Raw genomic sequence first — 19,050 nt, 5'->3', positions numbered from 1 at the left:
GCGGGGAGTAGCTTTGCCATTGTCTCCTGTAAACCCACATTGGCAGTTCTGAAAACACAAGGATTTCCCTCTCCTTTGCAAAACACTGCACAGTCTTTCATCTCTAGATGTCTACATTCAAGTCAGTTCTCTTTTATATTTATATATTAAATGTATAAATATATAAGTACCTTTAATGTGTGTGTACATATACACACACATATATCCCATCTGTTATATGTATGTTTGTATGTATATATTTATACATTATGTATTAAATGTATAAATGTATACATTTAATATATTGATAGTGAAGGCCAGGTGTGGTGGCTTACGCCTGTAGTCCCAGTACTTTGGGAGGCCGAGGTGGGTGGATCACTTGAGGTCAGAAGCTCAAGACCAGCCTGGCCAAGGTGGTGAAACCCTGTCTCTACTAAAGATACAAAATTAGCTGGGTGTGGTGGGTGTCTGTAATCCCAGCTATTCAGGAGGCTGAGGCAGGAGAATCACTTGAAGCCAGAAGGCAGAGCTTGCAGTGAGCCAAGATCACACCACTGCATTCCAGCTTCAGGGTCAGAGTGAGATTTCATTTTTAAAAAAAAAGAGATCAGCATTAAAATAATGATATCCCCTACTTCTCATTAGATCTTATTAGATTAACCACTAATAAATCATGTGCAGGGATAAGCCACATAGTTTTAAAGACACTTATTAAAATTACCAAACCTAGCAGTCATAGGGTAAGTTTTAACTGTCTTAAAAATATGCTGAGGTCTCCGTTTTTATGTGGATAAATATGGTGCTTTCCAAGGACTTGACATAACAAGCTTAACAGTGCTTTTGCAGTATTTAGTCAGTTAATATTAAGACCCCACATTTTCTAAAGAACTGTTAGAACTAAAAAAAAAAATCTGAAATTGGCTTCTGTTTTTTCAGGTGCTTAGAATTGCAGCCCAACAACTTAAAAGCACTGATGGCTTTGGCCGTGAGTTACACTAACACTGGCCATCAGCAGGATGCCTGTGAAGCCTTGAAGAACTGGATTAGACAAAATCCAAAGTACAAGTACCTCGTGAAGAGCAAGAAGGGATCTCCAGGCCTCACCCGGCGGATGTCTAAGTCCCCAGTTGATAGGTATCCTTCCCGTTACATTACAGCTGGCAGTTTAATCACCTAACGGGTAATGGATGAGCCTCACATCCCTGACACCACCCACCCCGGAATGGTTTGCAGGAGGGAATTCTGCTTGAGGAGCATCGCTCATTAGAAAGACCGACAGTTAGACCAGGGCCAGGCTCCTTCAGGCACAGGGTGCACGCTGGGGGCACTGACAGGCATTTATCTGAGTGCCACATTTGAAAGTCAAATGCTTTGGACACATAATTTGCCCAAGGCAAAGTATAAGAAATACTAATGCTCCAAATTTTCTCAAGCCTGAGAATTAGGAATGGGAGAAATGAAAGTCTGGTCTTCTAGAAAGTTTGTTTTCTGCCAACAATAAATCCTTAGGTTAAATTCTTGCTCACTGAGGCCCTGGAAACTTAGCTGTGGGGTTTCCACATTGGTACTCATAATGAGCAGAACTCTCCTCGTGAAGACCTTACTCAGCAGTCTGTATCTGTGTCAACAACGTACTCCATGAAAATCAGCCATATTTTAAAACATTCAGCATTAATAATCCTCTCATTATTTTAAGCAAAATTTTCCAGTCTGTAATGAAGAGATTTCTTGCAATAGAGTCAAGAGATTTAACAGTAAATCATTTCTGTTCTGACTGTTGGGATTACAAATCTAATTGTTTTTTCTCTCGTAGCTCTGTTCTGGAAGGAGTGAAGGAATTATATCTGGAAGCTGCCCACCAAAATGGAGATATGATCGACCCAGACCTACAGACAGGTCTAGGGGTCCTGTTTCACCTGAGTGGAGAATTTAATAGAGCAATAGATGCATTTAACGCTGCCTTAACTGTTCGGCCAGAGGTAAGAGGGCACAGCACACCTAGAAACCACGGTGTTCTCTGTAACAAGTTTTCACAGCCGACAGTCCTTCTACACTTTATTCACCTCCAGAGGTTTCAAGTGATGGGTACTAATGATGTGCTACGTGGCTGCTAATACTGAAATACCTAAAATAGAAACATTAATCACATGACAACCTCCAGCGCTAGCTGTTTGTTGATGAGTGAAAGTCATTCGACAAAATTGTCCGTGAAGATTTTGTAGTAATTCACCTGGCCACGGTCTCCACCCATGAGCACTGAATAAATCTTTAGCCATCTTCCTTTCTCTGCAGAGAAATCTGGGAATGCTCTGTCACCGTGGCTTGTACTGGGTTGTGAGAAAGCTCTGATTTTGTCATCAGGACTATTCACTATGGAACCGTCTTGGGGCGACCTTGGCGAACGGAGACCGCAGCGAGGAAGCCGTGGAGGCCTACACGCGAGCCCTGGAGATCCAGCCGGGCTTCATCCGGTCCAGATACAACCTGGGAATCAGCTGCATCAACCTGGGCGCCTACAGGTGAGGTCCGGCAGCAGGCCACGCGCAGGCCTCAGGCCGAGTTACCTGAAGTATGGGAGCAGGCCATGCGCAGGCCTCAGGCCGAGTTACCTGAGAGGTTGTTTCCGAGTAGAAACACCTGCCTTGGTCGGAGTATTCTTCCTCCTCCTGCTGGTAAGGGTGAATGTGGAGCCTGCAGCTCCCAAGGCCTGTTTCAGCAGGAGCCCTGAGCTTCTCCGGGTCTCAGTCTGTAGAGAGCAGCCATCTGCTCAGCGTCTGGGGAAATGAGGATTCCCAGGCCCTGGCCCCTGAGATTTGGATTCATTGGCCTGGGTTAGGACAAGTTACCAGGGTTTTCAGCACCCTCCAGGGCAACTTTTGAGAAACACTTGCAGTCAATCTTTCATTTTCCACTTACCCTTGGGGGTGTGGGTTAGGGGTACCCAGCAAAATGATTTCAGAAAGTCCCAGAACCAGTGTCTAGCAAAGCAAAGCCAAGAATCCAGGTTTTCTAAACCAATATACCAACGAAGTTAGCTGGGAGGAAAAGAAAACACGGAACTGGGTCATACTTTAAAATGCCTTTCTCATCCTCATCCTACACCACTGAGGGCTGTGTCCTGCCTTTCACCGTGACCAGGGACTACCAATGGCCTTTATTTCTTTCAGATAATGAAAGCATGGGTAATCTTTTCTCTTTCTTTTCCCATTTTTATTTTCTAAATAAACAGGTTTGACGTTCATGATTGGAAAAGGAACTAAATGTTAGTTTTGAACCCCATGAAAAATGTAAACCTTTTCTCATTCTCTGAAAGAGCCAGGCTTTAATAATTAGGCCAGCCGGGGTTAAAATCACATCTCTGTCATGTACCAGTTTTGTGACTCTGGGTATATAATTATTTTTAGCCTCAATTTCTTCATTTGTTAAAAAAAAGAGAGGCCAAGCGCAGTGGGCCCAGCCCTTCAGTAGACCGAGGCGGGTGGATCACCTGAGGCTGGGAGTTCAAGCCCAGAAGAGTTACTGCTTCTGAGCTGCAGTGATGCATTTTGCCACTGGCAAACACTGAGGCCCTAGAAAACAGGCGTTGCCCTATACAAAAAAACTCTTACAAAGAGCATGAGTCACTGGATTACACTGTGTCAGGATTTTCTCAGATCAAAACCACAAAGAGCTGAATGACTCCTTATCAAGTGGCTTGTTTTATTGACACTGAAATGTGCCACTGCAGAGGCTCTGTGCGTCAGCTGTGCAAAAGCCCAGCGCTGTGTGCCACCCGCCACGCGTCACAGTCCAAGCCCCGCTGATGTCTGTCTCCCATCCTAGCTTCATTCCTGGCTTCATCTTATTTTCCCGACCAGATTTTCTATTCACCTCTTTCATTCATTTTTTCTAGATATGTTGTGTATATGTATTTTATGAGACACCTTAGATTCCCTTTTTTTAGAACAAGGGAGATGAGGGATGGAAATATATATGTAAAACATAATGTAATTGTTATAATTGTTCTTTAAAAGGGAATGTAATATATATAAACAACATTCCATACATTTAAATATACACGATATATTTTATAGACTATTTTATACATACACATACATTAAATATCTATATGCACTATATATTATATAGATAGCTATATATTATACATACATACCATATATTATATCTGTAAAGCTTTTAATATATATAAAGCCTCAATTAAAGGAGGCTCTTATAAAGCCCCTAGATGAGTTTTTCTTAATTGTAACTTCTTAGGGTTAGAAAAAAATACTTGCAGGAGCAATGAAGTACTTTATTGGCATTCACAGTTACAAAATTCAGCAGGGTTACTATTTGCAGGAGCTCATGACGGCTCATGACAGGTAAAAATGGCCAACTCCATTAAGGCGTAAATTTTAAATCCTCAAGCAGAAAATCTCCCATACTGAAGCAAGTCAATTTTAGGGTTACCAGATAAAACACAGAATGCTCACTTAAATTTGAATTTCAGAGAAACAAAAGGTAAGTTTTTAGTATAAAAGTATTTTCCAAACGTTGCGTGAGAGACTCCTGTACAGTGGGGCCACCCATCCATGGTTCCACATCCATGGGTTTAACCAACTGTGGACTGAATACATTAAAAATACAGTTTTTAAAAAACAATATAGCATAACAAATGCAATAGCATTCACAGTTTATTCGTTGTAAGTAATCTGGAGATGGTTTAACGCATGTGGGAAGTATGTGCGGGTTATATGCAAATACTGTGCTATTTTTACAAGGGAGTGAGCACGCTCGGATTTGGTATTCTCAGGGCTTTGTGAAGCCAGCCCACTGGATACCAAGGGATGTTAGTTCAGGTCTGACGGAGCATTCTGTACTTTCATTTGCTAAGAAGTCTGGCGGCACTACACAGTTGGCTACTTTGGACCATGTCAACTACGTTTTGTGGGTCTTCTGTTGTCATGCCAGATGTGGGAAATCTGAGAAATGGTAAGCATTTTGTGCTTTTCCCTAAAAAAAAAAAAAAGACCATCAAGTGAGAAGTAAACTTTTTCTTTTTTTTGAGATGGAGGCTCGCTGTCACCCAGGCTAGAGTGCAGTGGTATGATCTCGGCTCACTACAACCTCTGCCTCCCAGGTTCAAGCAGTTCTCCTGCCTCAACCCCCTGAGTAGCTGGTATTACAGGCGCCCAGCACCATGCCTGGCTAATTTTTGTATTTTTAGTAAACCCAAGGTTTCAGCAGGTTGGTCAGGCTTGTCTCGAACTTCTGACCTCAAATGATCCGCCCGCCTCAGCCTCCCCAAGTGCTGGGAGTACAGGTGTGAGTCACTGTGCCTGGCGAGAGAGACATAAATGTTTTAAAGAGATTCTGCAAAGTAGAACTTGAGGTGGAAGTGCAGGCTCAGCAGGAAGTGAGGCGCCAGCGTGAGCACTTTCCAGTTCACAGGCATCTTGGGACCGCCCCTCAAGAACTGCAGGTGTCGGTGTACGTAGCTGTGACACTTGCTGCTGTCAGCATCTCGCATTTTCTATAGAGTCAAAGGCGAGCACTACCCTGGTGCATACACAGTTACAGTAAGGAGCGGAAACTGTTGGTGTGAAACTTGGGTGTAGCCCAAAACGTTACACCTTTGTCAGTGACAAACCAGTCTTAGACCAACCAGTCTTAACCTTTTCAAAAGCGAGGACTCCTTTTGATGAAAATTTTATCCCCCTTGATAGTAATATTTTAGTATGAGTAAAATGAGGGAAAGCTGTAACATAATGCTTTTAAATGAGGGCTTTTCATTAATCATGACAATGTACACAAACGATTTAAACTTATACACGTGTGTGAAACATTTGAAAACCATTCGCGCATACACATGTATGACCTTCTGAGTCCCCCAAAAGGACTCTGAGTTCGCAAGCGAGGGACGAGGTTTAGACCATCTTTACGGGTGCTGGAGGGGAGGCTGGAGTCATTTGCTGAGGTGGTAAGTAAGTTAGACTTCTGTTTCTCTCCACATCACCACATACCTGGGGCTGGAGGAAGCCAGAGAATGAGAGGCTTTCAAGATCTTCCTTTCGCTTGGGTTCTTGGAGCTCTGAGCCTATGAGAGAAAACTCGGAGACATCAGTAGAGCTGCCATCCTGTGAAGCGGGGGTAAAAAGGGCCACGTGTGTCCATCCACTTTGGGGTGACTGGGACACACACTCCATTCCATTATCCAGGTCGCCACACACACCATGACCATCTCTCACTTTTTCCTTTTATTGTCAGGCAGATCTAACTATATAAATGAGCGAACTCCTGGATTGTGTGCGTTAGAACTAGAAATCCAGCCTCACTTTCTAAGTTTCTTACCAGATGCTTACTACCTACCTTCCAGGATTAAATGAGATTGCGCATATGAAAGGTTTTGGAGAACAGTAAAGTGGAGGCAGATTAAAGTGGTGTGATCGTTCTTGGGAAGGATGTTTGTCAGATGCAGGCTACAAGGCTGGGGTGGAGCGGGGGTGCTGAAGAGGGCAGACCCAGCAGGCTCACCTGGCACCTGAGCAGCAGAGTGGACGTGGGGTGGAGTGGGGGTGCTGAAGAGGGCAGACCCAGCAGGCTCACCTGGCACCTGAGCAGCAGAGTGGACGTGGGGTGGAGCGGGGGTGCTGAAGAGGGCAGACCCAGCAGGCTCACCTGGCACCTGAGCAGCAGAGTGGACATGGGGTGGAGTGGGGGTGCTGAAGAGGGCAGACCCAGCAGGCTCACCTGGCACCTGAGCAGCAGAGTGGACTTGTGGGCTAGAGCCAGGAGGACTGCAGACAGCATCTAACTCAGCTTGTCTCTAGCTCGGTGTTCTCAAGACCTCTCTATACTTTTAACAATTATTGACAACCTCAAAGGGCTTTTGTTTATGTGGGTTAAATCTATCGGTATTTACCATATTAGAAATTAAACAAAACATTTTTAACGATTCATTTAAAAAGAATGAAACTTTGCCGGGCACAGTGGCTCACACCTATAATCCCAGCACTTTGGGAGGCTGAGGCAGGTGAATCACCTGAGGTCAGGAGTTCAAGACCAGCCCAAGCAACATGGTGAAACCCCGTCTCTACTAAAAATACAAAAATTAGCCAGGCGTGGTGGCGCGTGCCTGTAGTCCCAGCTACTCAGGAGGCTGAGGCAGGAGAATCGCTTGAGCCTGGGAGGCGGAGGTTACAGTGAGCCGAGATTGTGCTACTGCACTCCAGCCTGGGCAACAGAACGAGACTATGTCTCAAAAAATAAAAATAAATTAAAAAAAATAAAACTCACTACATGTTATCATAAATATTTTACAAAAAATAATTTTCCAAAACACACTGTAGTGGGAAGGGTGACACTGTTGCACATTTTTGCCTGTCTCTTTAATGTCTTGCTTACTAGAAGACACGGTCCCACAGCTGCTTCTGCATGCCTCCGTTGGGATCACGTACCACGTAGTCTCTGGAAAATTCCACTGTAAGCATGCAAAAAAAAAAGCAACAGGTCAAATAACATCTTAGTTTTATCATAAAAAGAATTTAGACCTCATTGATCCCCAAGCTTCTCCAGACCCACTCTGAGGACGACTGATCTTACTCAGTGGTGAGAGCTTGCATGTAGATTGATCCAGCTGCACCTCACAAAGTCTTTCAATGTCTGTTACACACTCAGGGAAAGTTAGGCTTGGGAAAGACAAGAAATTTGCCTACTGCTAAATAACGGGGACTCAGGTCCAGGTGCCCAATAATAAACTCATCCCTCTAGCTGTGTTCCATATGTGCATCACTAGTGGGAAAAATTAGACCACTGTGTTTTTAAGTAGGGCTATATTCTTCCTCTTAAACCTAGTTATAGACATCAAATCTGCAAATGGATTAAGTGTTCATTCCTGGAGCAGGGGAAATTGAATGCATTAATGAATTTGCATGGTTTTGCTATTCTTTCTCTCCCACTTGACATTCCTAAAATAAAATTTGCTTTTTTTTTTTTTGAGACATTCACACTCTGTTGCCCAGGCTGGAGTACAATGGCACAATCTCAACTCACTGTAACCTCCGTCTCCTGGGTTCAAGCAATTTTCCTGCCTCAGCCTCCCAAGTAGCTGGGATCACAGGCACATACCACTATACCCGGCTATTTTTGAATTTTAGTAGACGTAGGGTTTCAACATGTTGGCCAGGCTGATCTCGAACTCCTGACCTCGAGTGATCCAGCTGCCTTGGCCTCCGAAAGTGCTGGGATTACAGATGTGAGCCACCGTGCCCAGCCTGCTTTTTTCTTATATTTAACAATGATTGCTCACTAAAGAATATAAAAGAATTAGAAAGTTGTTCATTTGACCATCCAGAACGCCGTAAGAGGTGATTTTAGACTAAAATCGCTTAATCCAATTTTGTTTTGTTTACATTTGCTAACTCTGAAATGTGATGAATTTTAAAATATCTGTTTCTCTACCTTCTTAGAGAAGCGGTCAGCAATTTTCTCACTGCCCTCAGTTTGCAAAGAAAGAGCAGGAATCAACAGCAAGTTCCTCATCCTGCAATCTCTGGGAATATCTGGGCTGCCCTCAGAATCGCACTCTCTCTGATGGACCAACCAGAACTCTTCCAGGCGGCTAATCTTGGTGACCTGGATGTCCTCTTAAGAGCTTTCAACTTGGATCCTTGAAGAAAGAATAATACCAGTACTAATAATCTCTGATCTGTGTAATTGTACTGAAAAATGAAAAACTATTTTATTATGAATTTCAAAAGGATAAATCAAATATTCAAAAGGTCATGGTCATGTAGCCCAAGGAAATTAATTCCTACAGACAATGCCCAGTCTCTGTTCAGATCCAAAAGCACAAAATGTTGTCTATAGCGTCAAGGTCAGGCTGAAAAGAAGAACCGAGAGACTCAAACCGAGCTGAAGAACTGCGTGTGGAATACTCTGCACAGGCTGCGAGCACACTGCGACATGTGTTCGGGTTTCTGTCTCCACCTGCAGCTGACGCCACATCTCAGGAGCTTGTTCATGGAAACCTGGAGAGAGCACTGCTTCAGACTGGGAAAGCCTGGCTGTTTCTGAACTGTCTCCTGGGGCCACTGGTGCATGCACATAGATTAACTTGTGACTAAAGACAGGCATTGCTTAAACCTGTTCCAATCCTGTCACTGTAGCCCTTGATTCCAGAGAGGGAGCTTTGCTGCACCGCAGTTTTTGCACTAGACATTTTTGCTGTTCCCAATCGAAACTTTTCTGGGATTGTATATATGCACTTTAATATCTTATTTATGCCTTGCTGGAGTTTTGTTTCGTTGCTCCAATTTTTAACTTGGGGGTGGAAGATTTGAGAACTCAGCCTCATTAGATCAACGGACCAAATAAACAATTCCTGAAAATAGTTTTTCATAGTGTAGGGTTTTGAAGGAGTGTTTTTCTTAAAGCAGATATGATGACATAGGTGTAAATATGGCAAACATCTTTTCATTCACACGCTTTCTGGGACCGTACGAAGTAAGACACGGTACTGTCTCTCCACGCATTCTCTGCAGGGAGAAAGTCTGGTGATCTCATGATTTCTATTGAGTTCAGTTTAACTTGCTTAAGTGTCATGTTTTACTGGCTTTCTAACTGCCCTGCACACCAGTATTCCTTTTAAACCATCAATATTTTAAATAATATTTATTAAGAGTGATAACATTTTTTCCTAAAATTATGTGTTCTTAGTTTCATAATAATCTGCACTGTTCATCCCCTTGCATTCTAAGTGACAGAAGAGCAACATCTTCAAACCGAATCTCACTGGATGCCGGTGATTTGATATGAAAGAGCATGCTCTTTGGCCCTCTGAATATTTAGCAAGTATCAGGAATTTTCTATTGGCAGTGGTGTTTTAACTGGATAAATTCCACTTAGTTCTCCAGAATGTTTTTAATGTGTTTGGGGCTTGGTGATTATTTTAAAAGATAATTTTTTTTTAAAGAATTGGGAACATTGTTTGCAAAATGCTAATTGAAATACGATTTTACCAACATCAGGTCTGGAAAGTTAGCCCATCTTCTTGACCTCGTCCCTTCCTTTGTCTAGAAGCTTTCCCAAAGTAGTCTGATCCTAACATTGTCTGTATGTTCTTTGATTAGTAATAGCTCATTCCACTCATGATTATAGTTGCCCACTGAAAGACAAAACAACAGCAACGAAAACTCCATAGAATTGGGGTCGAAACAGTCTAACTGCCTGAGGAATTAGCTTCTGAGGGGCAGGTGTGCACACATGCATATAAATTGAATGCTAGGTGCAGGAATAAATCCTCTCCTCTGTTACATTTGAAGTCCCTGGGTCATGAGGGAGCCTCAGCTGAACGGAAACCACAGATCCTGGAGGCTTACTACATTATAACCTATTCTAGTTTATAAAGACAAAGCGCGGAGGGCACTGTGGGAATGCCGGGTTTTGATACTCATTGTCAAAGCTCACTCGGGCCAGGCAGTAACTCCAGCTGCTCAGCAGCAGGCAGAGCCGTTCGGGCATCCTCAGGGGCAGCAGCGACCATCCAGTCTCAGCCCACGCTTCTCTACCATCTCAGCAGCAGAGTGAAGCTCAACATTATTTTCAAGAATGGCATCTGAGAGTTGTAGAATTTGAGAAACTCAGTCCGGTAAGGACTCTTGGAGACAGCCTCCAAGCCACGGCAGGGGCTGCTTGACTGTGCCTGATGGAAGAGCATCCTTCCCCCCCGCTCCTTCCTCCGACCACCTCCATACCTTGACCAGCAAGTCGGCTTCAATAGTCCATGAGGATCCTCCGAACAAAGGATTCAAAGCAAACTCTGCAAGCGTTCTGTCCGCTCTCTACTTTTCAGCAGCAACTGAATTTGTAGCCTGAATTTAAAGCCTAAAACTAGTATGAATGTCAAATAATTAATTTGTTGCTAAATGGTGGCAAATTCTGCGGCCCAGGTTTTATTTTGCTATTGGAACACAAACTCCAAGGAGCTGTTTTGGGGAAGACTAGACAATCTTCCGTTCTCACCACCATTTGGGAATTTGCGGAGCATTTTCCTAGGACTTTCTCCAGTATATCTAGTGTCCGCCAGATCTAAGATTTTTATAGGCTGTCAAGAAGTCCGAAATTACGGCCCAAGAGGAAAATAGTTGCATTTTTCAATAATATCTTTTATAAAATTAAGTAAAAACCATTATTTTAAAATGAACGAGAGTTTATAGGACTAGAGCACCACGAAAAAATAAGTAACAAGACTTTAGAACAGTCTTTTTTGTATAAATCATATACAGTAAATGTTTGATTTTTTAAAAGGGCATCTACTTTATTTTTTGGCAGAACTATTTTGGCATGGCATAAGACTGTCATTTAAATTACTCTTTCCATTCGAAAGGGGAGGGTATCCTTATTTCCCTTCTGAGGTACTCTGAGAAGGCTTTGCATTTCCTTTCTCGTGTATTAAGGTATAACAGCCTGACAGCTCCTACAAGATGATTTTTTACTAGAATGGCCACTCAGTTACATAGAAGTGACTTTCAGGGGCTGACTTTTCCCGTAAATTGGATGAAAATATAGAGAAAGCCAGTGATCACTGCTGAGTTTCAAAACATGTTATAACCATTTCTAGTAGGCTACTTCTACGTACCTTCCTGGTGAGGAGGAGGCGGAGGGATGGGGAGAGGAGGAGGAAGAAAGATCCCTCTTACTGGGCCGATCATACTCATTCATTCCCTTTACTTCCCTCAGAACTCACTCCCCATGACTCCTGAAAAACGGGCAGATCTTGTCCACCAAGAAACTTTAATAGAAAACGATGAGCTGTGCTTTCCCAGCCAATCTGGACTTCTACTAGAACAGAAAAGCATGGAAACATAACTCAGAGTTTCATGCCACTTCCCTCATTCTTCTAAGAGAACTATTATATTGAATCATGGGCCCCATGTCTAAATACTTGTACAGCTAAATATTTCTGGTATATTCTTGCCATACAAGCGAGACTAGAGCACAGTTGCAGCTAGTCCCACTTATAAGGGCTTCCAAACTCTTTATCATAAACTTTGTGAGCTTGGGAATATTGAGAAAGCAAGTTGATCATGCCGAGACCTTTTCTCATTTGCCCCTGAATCTGTTCCCCAAGATTGGACTGGACTTTAAGTTAGCTGTTCTGGCAGTGGGGGTGATTGTTTCATATCTTGAGATAATTCTAGAACATTCTAGAAACAGGGTATTCTAAAGGCTTACTGTAGATGCCATCCTTTTTGAACCCTCTTATTTTAGAAATGATTACACATGCACACTTATGATTTCAACCTTGTAAAATAATTTCCTATCCACATTATACTCTCGTTCCCTATCATCTCAGTAGTTATAGAACTGGCTGAAATTAAACTGTTTTGAACTAAGAAGTAGATACATATATATATATTTTTAAAGAGTGTTCATACATAAACTCTGGCATAAAGGTTGTAAAAAAGCAACTTTTTAAAAGCAAAACATATAACCTCAGGTACAAAAATACTGCATGCATTAGTACTTGCAAATCTGCCTACTCAAATATTAACCAAAGCATGCAAGATAACTTGACTGAATGTAAATTTACACAGTGCATGATTAAGTGTCATAGGTTAGCTTATTGTTCCTTGCCTCTATACAAGGGAGCATTTTTGTGGACTATTTGCTTTTCTTATCCTATCCTTGAGATCGTTTTCGTGCTATCACACCGAACGTGGCAGATATTCACACATCTGGATTGTACGGGGTTCCCAGTACCAAAGTAATCCTCGGAAGAACCTGGGTACTTAGACATCTAAACACTTTTTTAAAAACCAGTTGAGCCACAACAGATCCAAAACCTAAACAAATCCGAGTGTCTGGATGCTACTAAACTAAGTCATGTGGACTGTCTCAGCATATAAAGATTTGGACTCTAAATTCTTAATAATGCATTTCAAAATTTTTCTAAAAGTTTAGGAATACATTAGAAAAACCGATACTCTAAATAAGGTGAGGAGGTTGGGGTAATGTCAGGCACACCAAAACCATCACAAAGCCAAGTAGATATGGGGCCTTAATTTCCACAAATGTCACATCGTGAGTGTGTGACGTATGACAACATTGTTCTGATGCAGCCCTATGTGTATGGCAGTTGAACTGCTTGGGCTAAATGTCCCATGAGAAACTGGACTTGGTCACCAGGTCTGAAAACATGATATTTAGGGAGTGAGGAGGTGATTTCACGGTCACTCACAACCAACTCTGGAAGCCTCTTACTGCCTTCTCCTGTAAACCCTATTTTATGAGGAGACCAGAAAGGGAGAGAGCAACGCTCAGTGAGACCACAGGGTCTTCTGTTAGAAACAGCTCTGTTCCTCACTCCGTACAGCCCGGCACCCTCACACACACACCATGAGCCCAAAGACAGAATTCTACACATTCACACGCAGCAAAGATCATCGTGGGGAGGCACTGAACAGAAACTTAGACCGCGAGGCTTAACAACCCCTCACGTGGCATTTTGCCTGGAATGAAGTTTCCACTCCCTGCACCCTCTGCAGAAATACCAAAATAACACAGTCCAGAGACAAGTGTGCCAGTCTCAGAACTGTTTTCTGAGGACCTTCTCTGTAAGAGAAAACTAACTTGCAGTGCTGCAGAATGTCACAGCAAAACCGGATGAGCAACATGGGATACTTTCAGAAGCCTGCACTCAAAATAATATTCAGATGGAAACAACAATTCGGCAGGTCTTTTCTCAACTGTAAAAGGTGTATCATCCGTTGGGGGAGTGGTGGTGTTCTTCGAATTTCTTGGAAAGGGAAATGGTGTCACACAAAAAGACTAAGAGGTATACACACCCGACGAGGTAATGCGAGCATCTGGCATTTTCACTGAGATATAGAACGTTTTTTGCATGGATACCACACAAGAACTCTGCCATGTGAAAAATGTGTCCATGATGGACGTGACCAGTAGTTAAAGGAAATACGGCAAACCTAAGTTTTTACCAACTTCCTTGCATTTTCCTCATATATCATCTAACCCAAACTCTCTTCAATTCACATTGCCCAAATTTGTTTACATTGGTTGAAAAAAAAACCATTATTAAACTTTTTACAAACTGTAACAAACATTTAACTATTTAGAAAAGACATTTCTATATATTTTGTATGAGTATTACTTATCTAAACATGTTGTTTTCAGACAAATTCTTCTGTGATGCTTCCTCATCAGGCTCGCAAATGTTTAACATCTTGGGATTTCATTTTCAAGCTGAAATAGATAACAAAAAACATTAAGTTTAAATGTTCACATTGAGTTACTAAATTAATACCAATTCAAATTAAGTGACCTACAGTGAATTCATGGCAACGGGGGAGGGGGGTGGGTTTTAAGGTTATTGGCACATTATGTGATACTGTATCAGTGACTCAGTGAACTAACATGTATCATAGCACAACTCTGTTGGATATTAAGGCTTCATCTTAGTATTTCCCTGCATCGCTCTTTGAAATAAAATTACTACCATAAAAATAACCTCGTCATATCGATGTGTTTACTCGGTTGGCTTCTAATTTGCATATGAAGAAGGTAGTATTTTTATACTCTATTGGAAGCATGCCTTCCCTTTTTCACATTATTAAATTGTATTTATATATGTGCAATTTTAAACTATGGCTTCAAATAAACTTTGCGGCTTCAAGGTCTTTTCAGGAATCTTTCAAAGTGGGATTTGGGGATCAGAACTGCTTCTGATCAAATGGAATCCGATTTGTACTACTGGCTAAAGGTCATTTTGTTGAATGTCACTACATACGATTTTGCATGAGTTATCTGGAAATCAGGAATGCATTTTTGGATATAAAACAAAACTTTAAAAAGCTTCCTCCTTTGTGAATTTTTTAAAACTAAAATATTATCTAACCTGAAATTGAATTTTGTGATTCTTTTAGAATAAAAATATTAAAATAAATTTCAGTTTTAGGGTCTTCTGGTTTTTTGGTCAATCAATAAATATTTAGGTACAAATTATGTGCTGGCACCGTTCTGGGCGTGGGACACGGTATAGTAGGTAAATGGAACCAAAGCTGCCATGGAAGAACTTGTTCCATGAAAGAACACCCACAAATACTTTAACAAATAAGAATGCCATGTGCTACAAAGTACTAGAACAAGGCAAATAAGTTATCATGAGAACGCGTGGGGGGCGCCTTTATCTGTAGGTGGTCAGGAAAGCTTCCTCTTACGTGGCAAGTGGGGTTTGGGACAACTACTTCACCCTCTCCTCCCTCCTCAAATCCCTAAATCCCCCCATCATTGCTCTCAACTGATGAAACTGCCTCGTTTTGCTGAGAAAATAAAGCAGGAAAAAGAGAACTGTCAGACTCCCTCAGGACTATGTCTTCTCACCACTAACAGCTGCACTCCTGGTCTCAGCCTCCCTCTACCGCCACGGTCTGTGTCCTTCCCAAATCACCTCCCCACTTCCCTGGTCTCTGCCTTCTATTCCCACAGTCCTTCTGTGTCCTTGTCTAAATCAGCTCCCCACTTTGTCACCAGATCCCATCACCTTTTCCCTGCTCGAGGACATCAGATTAGCTCAGGGACATCTTCCATCTCTCTCTTACACCCTCAATATTTTGTTTTCTATTTGACCAACTTATTTCTCACATTTAAAAACAGAAACCTTCCCTTGACCTCACCCCATTTCCCATCAGCCACCACTCCCTTCTTTGCTTCCCATTGTAAAACTCCTCAAAGAGCTGGCTGCGCTCGTCGTCTGCAAGTCCTCTCTGCCCGTTCTCCTTCAACCCACCCCTTTCACCGTGCCTCCAAAACTGTTCCCACAGAGATCACCCAGGCTGGATTCTCAGCCCTCAGCTCACTCACCCCGTACCAGTGACTGGAAGGATGATCGCTCGCCTCCGTGAGACACCTCCTCCTCTTAGCTTCCGCTCCAGGCACCATGCTCCGGCTTCCGTCCACCTCGAAGGTCACTCCTCTCAGCCTCCTTCGTTAGCTTGTCTTCTCCATGACTTCTTGGGTGGAAACGTCCAGTGTTCACAGTCCCTGGACTCCTGTGTCCTGTCATCATTGCTGACTGTACCCAGTCCCATTGTTTCAAATATCATCTAGATGCCAACAAGTCCCAGGTTTCCGTCTTTAGTCCAGAACTCTCTCCCAAAATCAAGTTGGATATCCAGCTTCCTACTCAACATCAACCATGGAGTTCTAATGGGCGTTTGAAACTTTGCAGCCATCCTCCTCCACCCTTACCACCCCAGTCCCACCAAGCCTTCCCTATCTTAGTTCATTGTAACTACACTCTTCAGCTCCTTGGGATAAAAACTTTGAGGTTAGCTTTAGCTACGCTCATTGCCTCATAGCCTACACCCTATGCATCAGGGAATTTGCGGGTCTCACCTTCAAATGCATCCCGAATCTGACCACTCTCACTAGCTTCACTGCTCCCGCCCTGTTTGAGCCCTCACCCTCCCACCTTGCCAACCACAGAAGCCCCAGTCTTTATCCTTGCCTTCCTACCATCTCGTCTCAACAAGAATTTATGAAACTTCAGTGAGATTGGATCACTGCTCTGCCCATGGCCCTACAAGGGCGCCCCGCTGCACTCTGGAGTGAAGCCCTTCCCAAAGCTGCCCAGGCCCAGGCAGCCTGGCCCCTCCCTGAGCTCCTCTGATGGCAGACACCCCCCACCATGGGGCCTGTGCACCAGCTAGTCCCTCCGCCAAGCATAAAACCCCCCGGACGACTCCTCCACTTCCCTCAAGTCTTGCTTCAAATCTCACCTCCAAATGATCCGTTTCCTACAGACCCTATTTATACTGCGATCTGCACCCTCACCACTCCTGTGTGTTTTATTTCACAGCATTTAATACCTCCTGTTATAGATTCTACTTATTTTTTATGTTTAGTATCTATCTCTCCTTGCTAAGAAATAAAACCACTTTGGGAGGCTGAGGCGGGTGGATCACGAGGTCAAGACATCGAGACCATCCTGGTTAACATGGTGAAACCCCGTCTCCACTAAAAAATAAAAAACATTAGCTGGGCATGGTGGCGCATGCCTGTAATCTCAGCTACTCGGGAGGCTGAGGCAGGAGAATTGCTTGAACCCAGAAGACGGAGGTTGCGGTGAGCCAAGATTGTGCCATTGCACTCCAGCCTGGGTAACAAGGGCAAAACTCCATCTCAAGAAAAAAAGAAAGAAAGAAAATGAAACAAGGGCGGGAATCTTATCTTTATTTACAGATACATTCTAAGAAAAGAATGCATAGCACATAGTGATGTTTACTGTTTATTGAGTGATGAGCCATGCTATTTACATCAACAAAATTAACTGACTTAATGACGTTACCTCCAGAAAAATACTCTCGGAAAAAAGCCATCAATGTTGGCATAATTCTGGTATTTAAAAAAATCTTTTAGACTGAAACAAATGGTCAAAACCTCCATAAAGTCAATGCCAAATGGCTGAAAATGGTGATGTAACAGGCCCTGTGTTCACCGGACTGTCGTACGCACCCCAGGTATTACTACGCGCACTGTACAGATGAAAAGACTGAATCTCAGGAAATTACGTGTTTCCCGAAGTCACACAGCTAGTCCAGGTTGGAAACGGGACTCGACTTCACGTCTGTATGCCTCCACTCCTGCAGTCACACCCTGCCTCCCTACCACAATGACAGACTTTTCCTAGTTGATTTTGAAATGACTGTGGCACGAGGGATGAGAATGGCCCACTACAACTGAAGTTTGTCACCAACAGCATTGAAAAGCAGGACCAAAAATTCAACAGCGCATATTCACACTGGGAAACTCCCCCATTCGGCACGATGAGACAGAGAAGGTGGACGGCCGGGCGTGGTGGCTCACGCCTGTAATCCCAGCACTTTGGGAGGACGAGGCGGATCACCTGAGGTCAGGAGTTTGAGACCAGCCTGACCAACATGGAGAAACCCCGTCTCTACTAAAAATACAAACTTAGCCGGGCGTGGTGGCGCGTGCCTGTAATCTCAGTTACTCGGGAGAATCCCTTGAATCCAGGAGGCGGAGGGTGTGGTGAGATCACACCACTGCACTCCAGCCTAGACAACAAGAGTGAAACTCTGTCAAAAAGAAAGAAAGAAAAGAAAACGGATGTCAATAACAGGGGGCTTGCAAACATTGTCCGAGAAACTTCAACATTCTCTGGTAGCAAATAATCCTTCACTATCTTAATCATTGCCTCACTGTTCATCTCCCGCACCGAAACGTACAGCAGAACCCCGAAGCTGGTCATTTCCTTCGATTTTTAAAAACAGGCTCATTCTTCTAAAAAACAAATTGAGGACTGAATGGATTTTTAAGCACTGATTAACATATCCCATGTGGTGGGAAAACTAATACTCCCTGCAAAGATGTTCCCATGCTAACACCCAAAGCCTGTGACTATGTTACTTCACGTGGCAGCAGAGACTCCGCAGATGTGATTACGCTGAGGATCTTGAGAATAATATTCTGGGTTATCTGGGTGAGATCAATGTAATCACAAGGGGCTTTTTTTTTTTTTTTGAGATGCAGTCTCGCTCTGTTGCCCAGGCTGGAGTGCAGTGGCACCATCTCGGCTGACTGCAGCCTCTGCCTCCAGGGTTCAAACAATTCTCCTGCCTCAGCCTCCCAAGTAGCTGGGATTACAGGCATGTACCACCACGCCTGGCTAATTTTTATATTTTTGGTAGAGGCAGGGTTTCGCCATGCTGGCCAGGCTGGTCTTGAACTCCTGGCCTCAAGTGATCCACCCGCCTCAGCCTCCCACAGTGCTGGGATTACAGGTGTGAGCTGCCATGCCTGGCCCACAGGCTCTTTATAAGAGGGAAGTGAGTGAGCCGGGGAGATGTGGCTGTGAAGGCAGGGGCTGCCGTGATGTCAGTGGTGTGGGAAGACCGTGAGCCCAGGAATGTGAGCAGACTCTAGAAGCTAGAAAAAGCCGGAATTGATTCTCCCTAAAGCTCCCCTACCCACACCTTGATTTTAGCCCCACCCATTTGCATACTAATACATGTATTATTTTAAGCCACTGAGTTCATGGTAATTTGTGACAGC

General features: G+C 43.4%; 2 protein-coding genes across 12 annotated transcripts in view; one reads left to right on the top strand and one right to left on the bottom strand.

The window, feature by feature from the left end:
- The window catches only part of PEX5L (peroxisomal biogenesis factor 5 like), a 252,717-nt gene extending 241,287 nt beyond the window's left edge, over nt 1–11,430 (top strand). For all 10 annotated transcript variants that reach the window (XM_064366835.1, XM_064366833.1, XM_064366831.1 and 7 more), the window contains 4 exons: nt 916–1,113; nt 1,793–1,958; nt 2,341–2,498; nt 8,427–11,430. In XM_064366835.1, the coding sequence (XP_064222905.1) occupies nt 916–1,113; nt 1,793–1,958; nt 2,341–2,498; nt 8,427–8,631 (727 nt within the window). In that variant the 3' untranslated portion in view covers nt 8,632–11,430. The remainder of the gene's footprint in view (nt 1–915; nt 1,114–1,792; nt 1,959–2,340; nt 2,499–8,426) is intronic.
- Nucleotides 3,659–19,050, bottom strand: part of USP13 (ubiquitin specific peptidase 13) — a 154,544-nt gene continuing 139,152 nt past the window's right edge. For both annotated transcript variants that reach the window (XR_010338916.1, XR_010338917.1), the window contains 3 exons: nt 15,838–18,074; nt 6,565–14,220; nt 3,659–6,055 (listed from right to left, as the gene is read on the bottom strand). The gene's annotated coding sequence lies outside the window, so the exon portion shown is untranslated. The remainder of the gene's footprint in view (nt 6,056–6,564; nt 14,221–15,837; nt 18,075–19,050) is intronic.

The sequence above is a fragment of the Aotus nancymaae genome, unplaced genomic scaffold (assembly GCF_030222135.1).
Source record: "Aotus nancymaae isolate 86718 unplaced genomic scaffold, 86718_ANA_hifiasm-v0.15.2.pri h1tg000067l, whole genome shotgun sequence".
Lineage (NCBI taxonomy): Eukaryota > Metazoa > Chordata > Mammalia > Primates > Aotidae > Aotus > Aotus nancymaae.
Note: the sequence above shows the minus strand (reverse complement) of the source record. Positions and strands in the feature narration are given on the sequence as shown.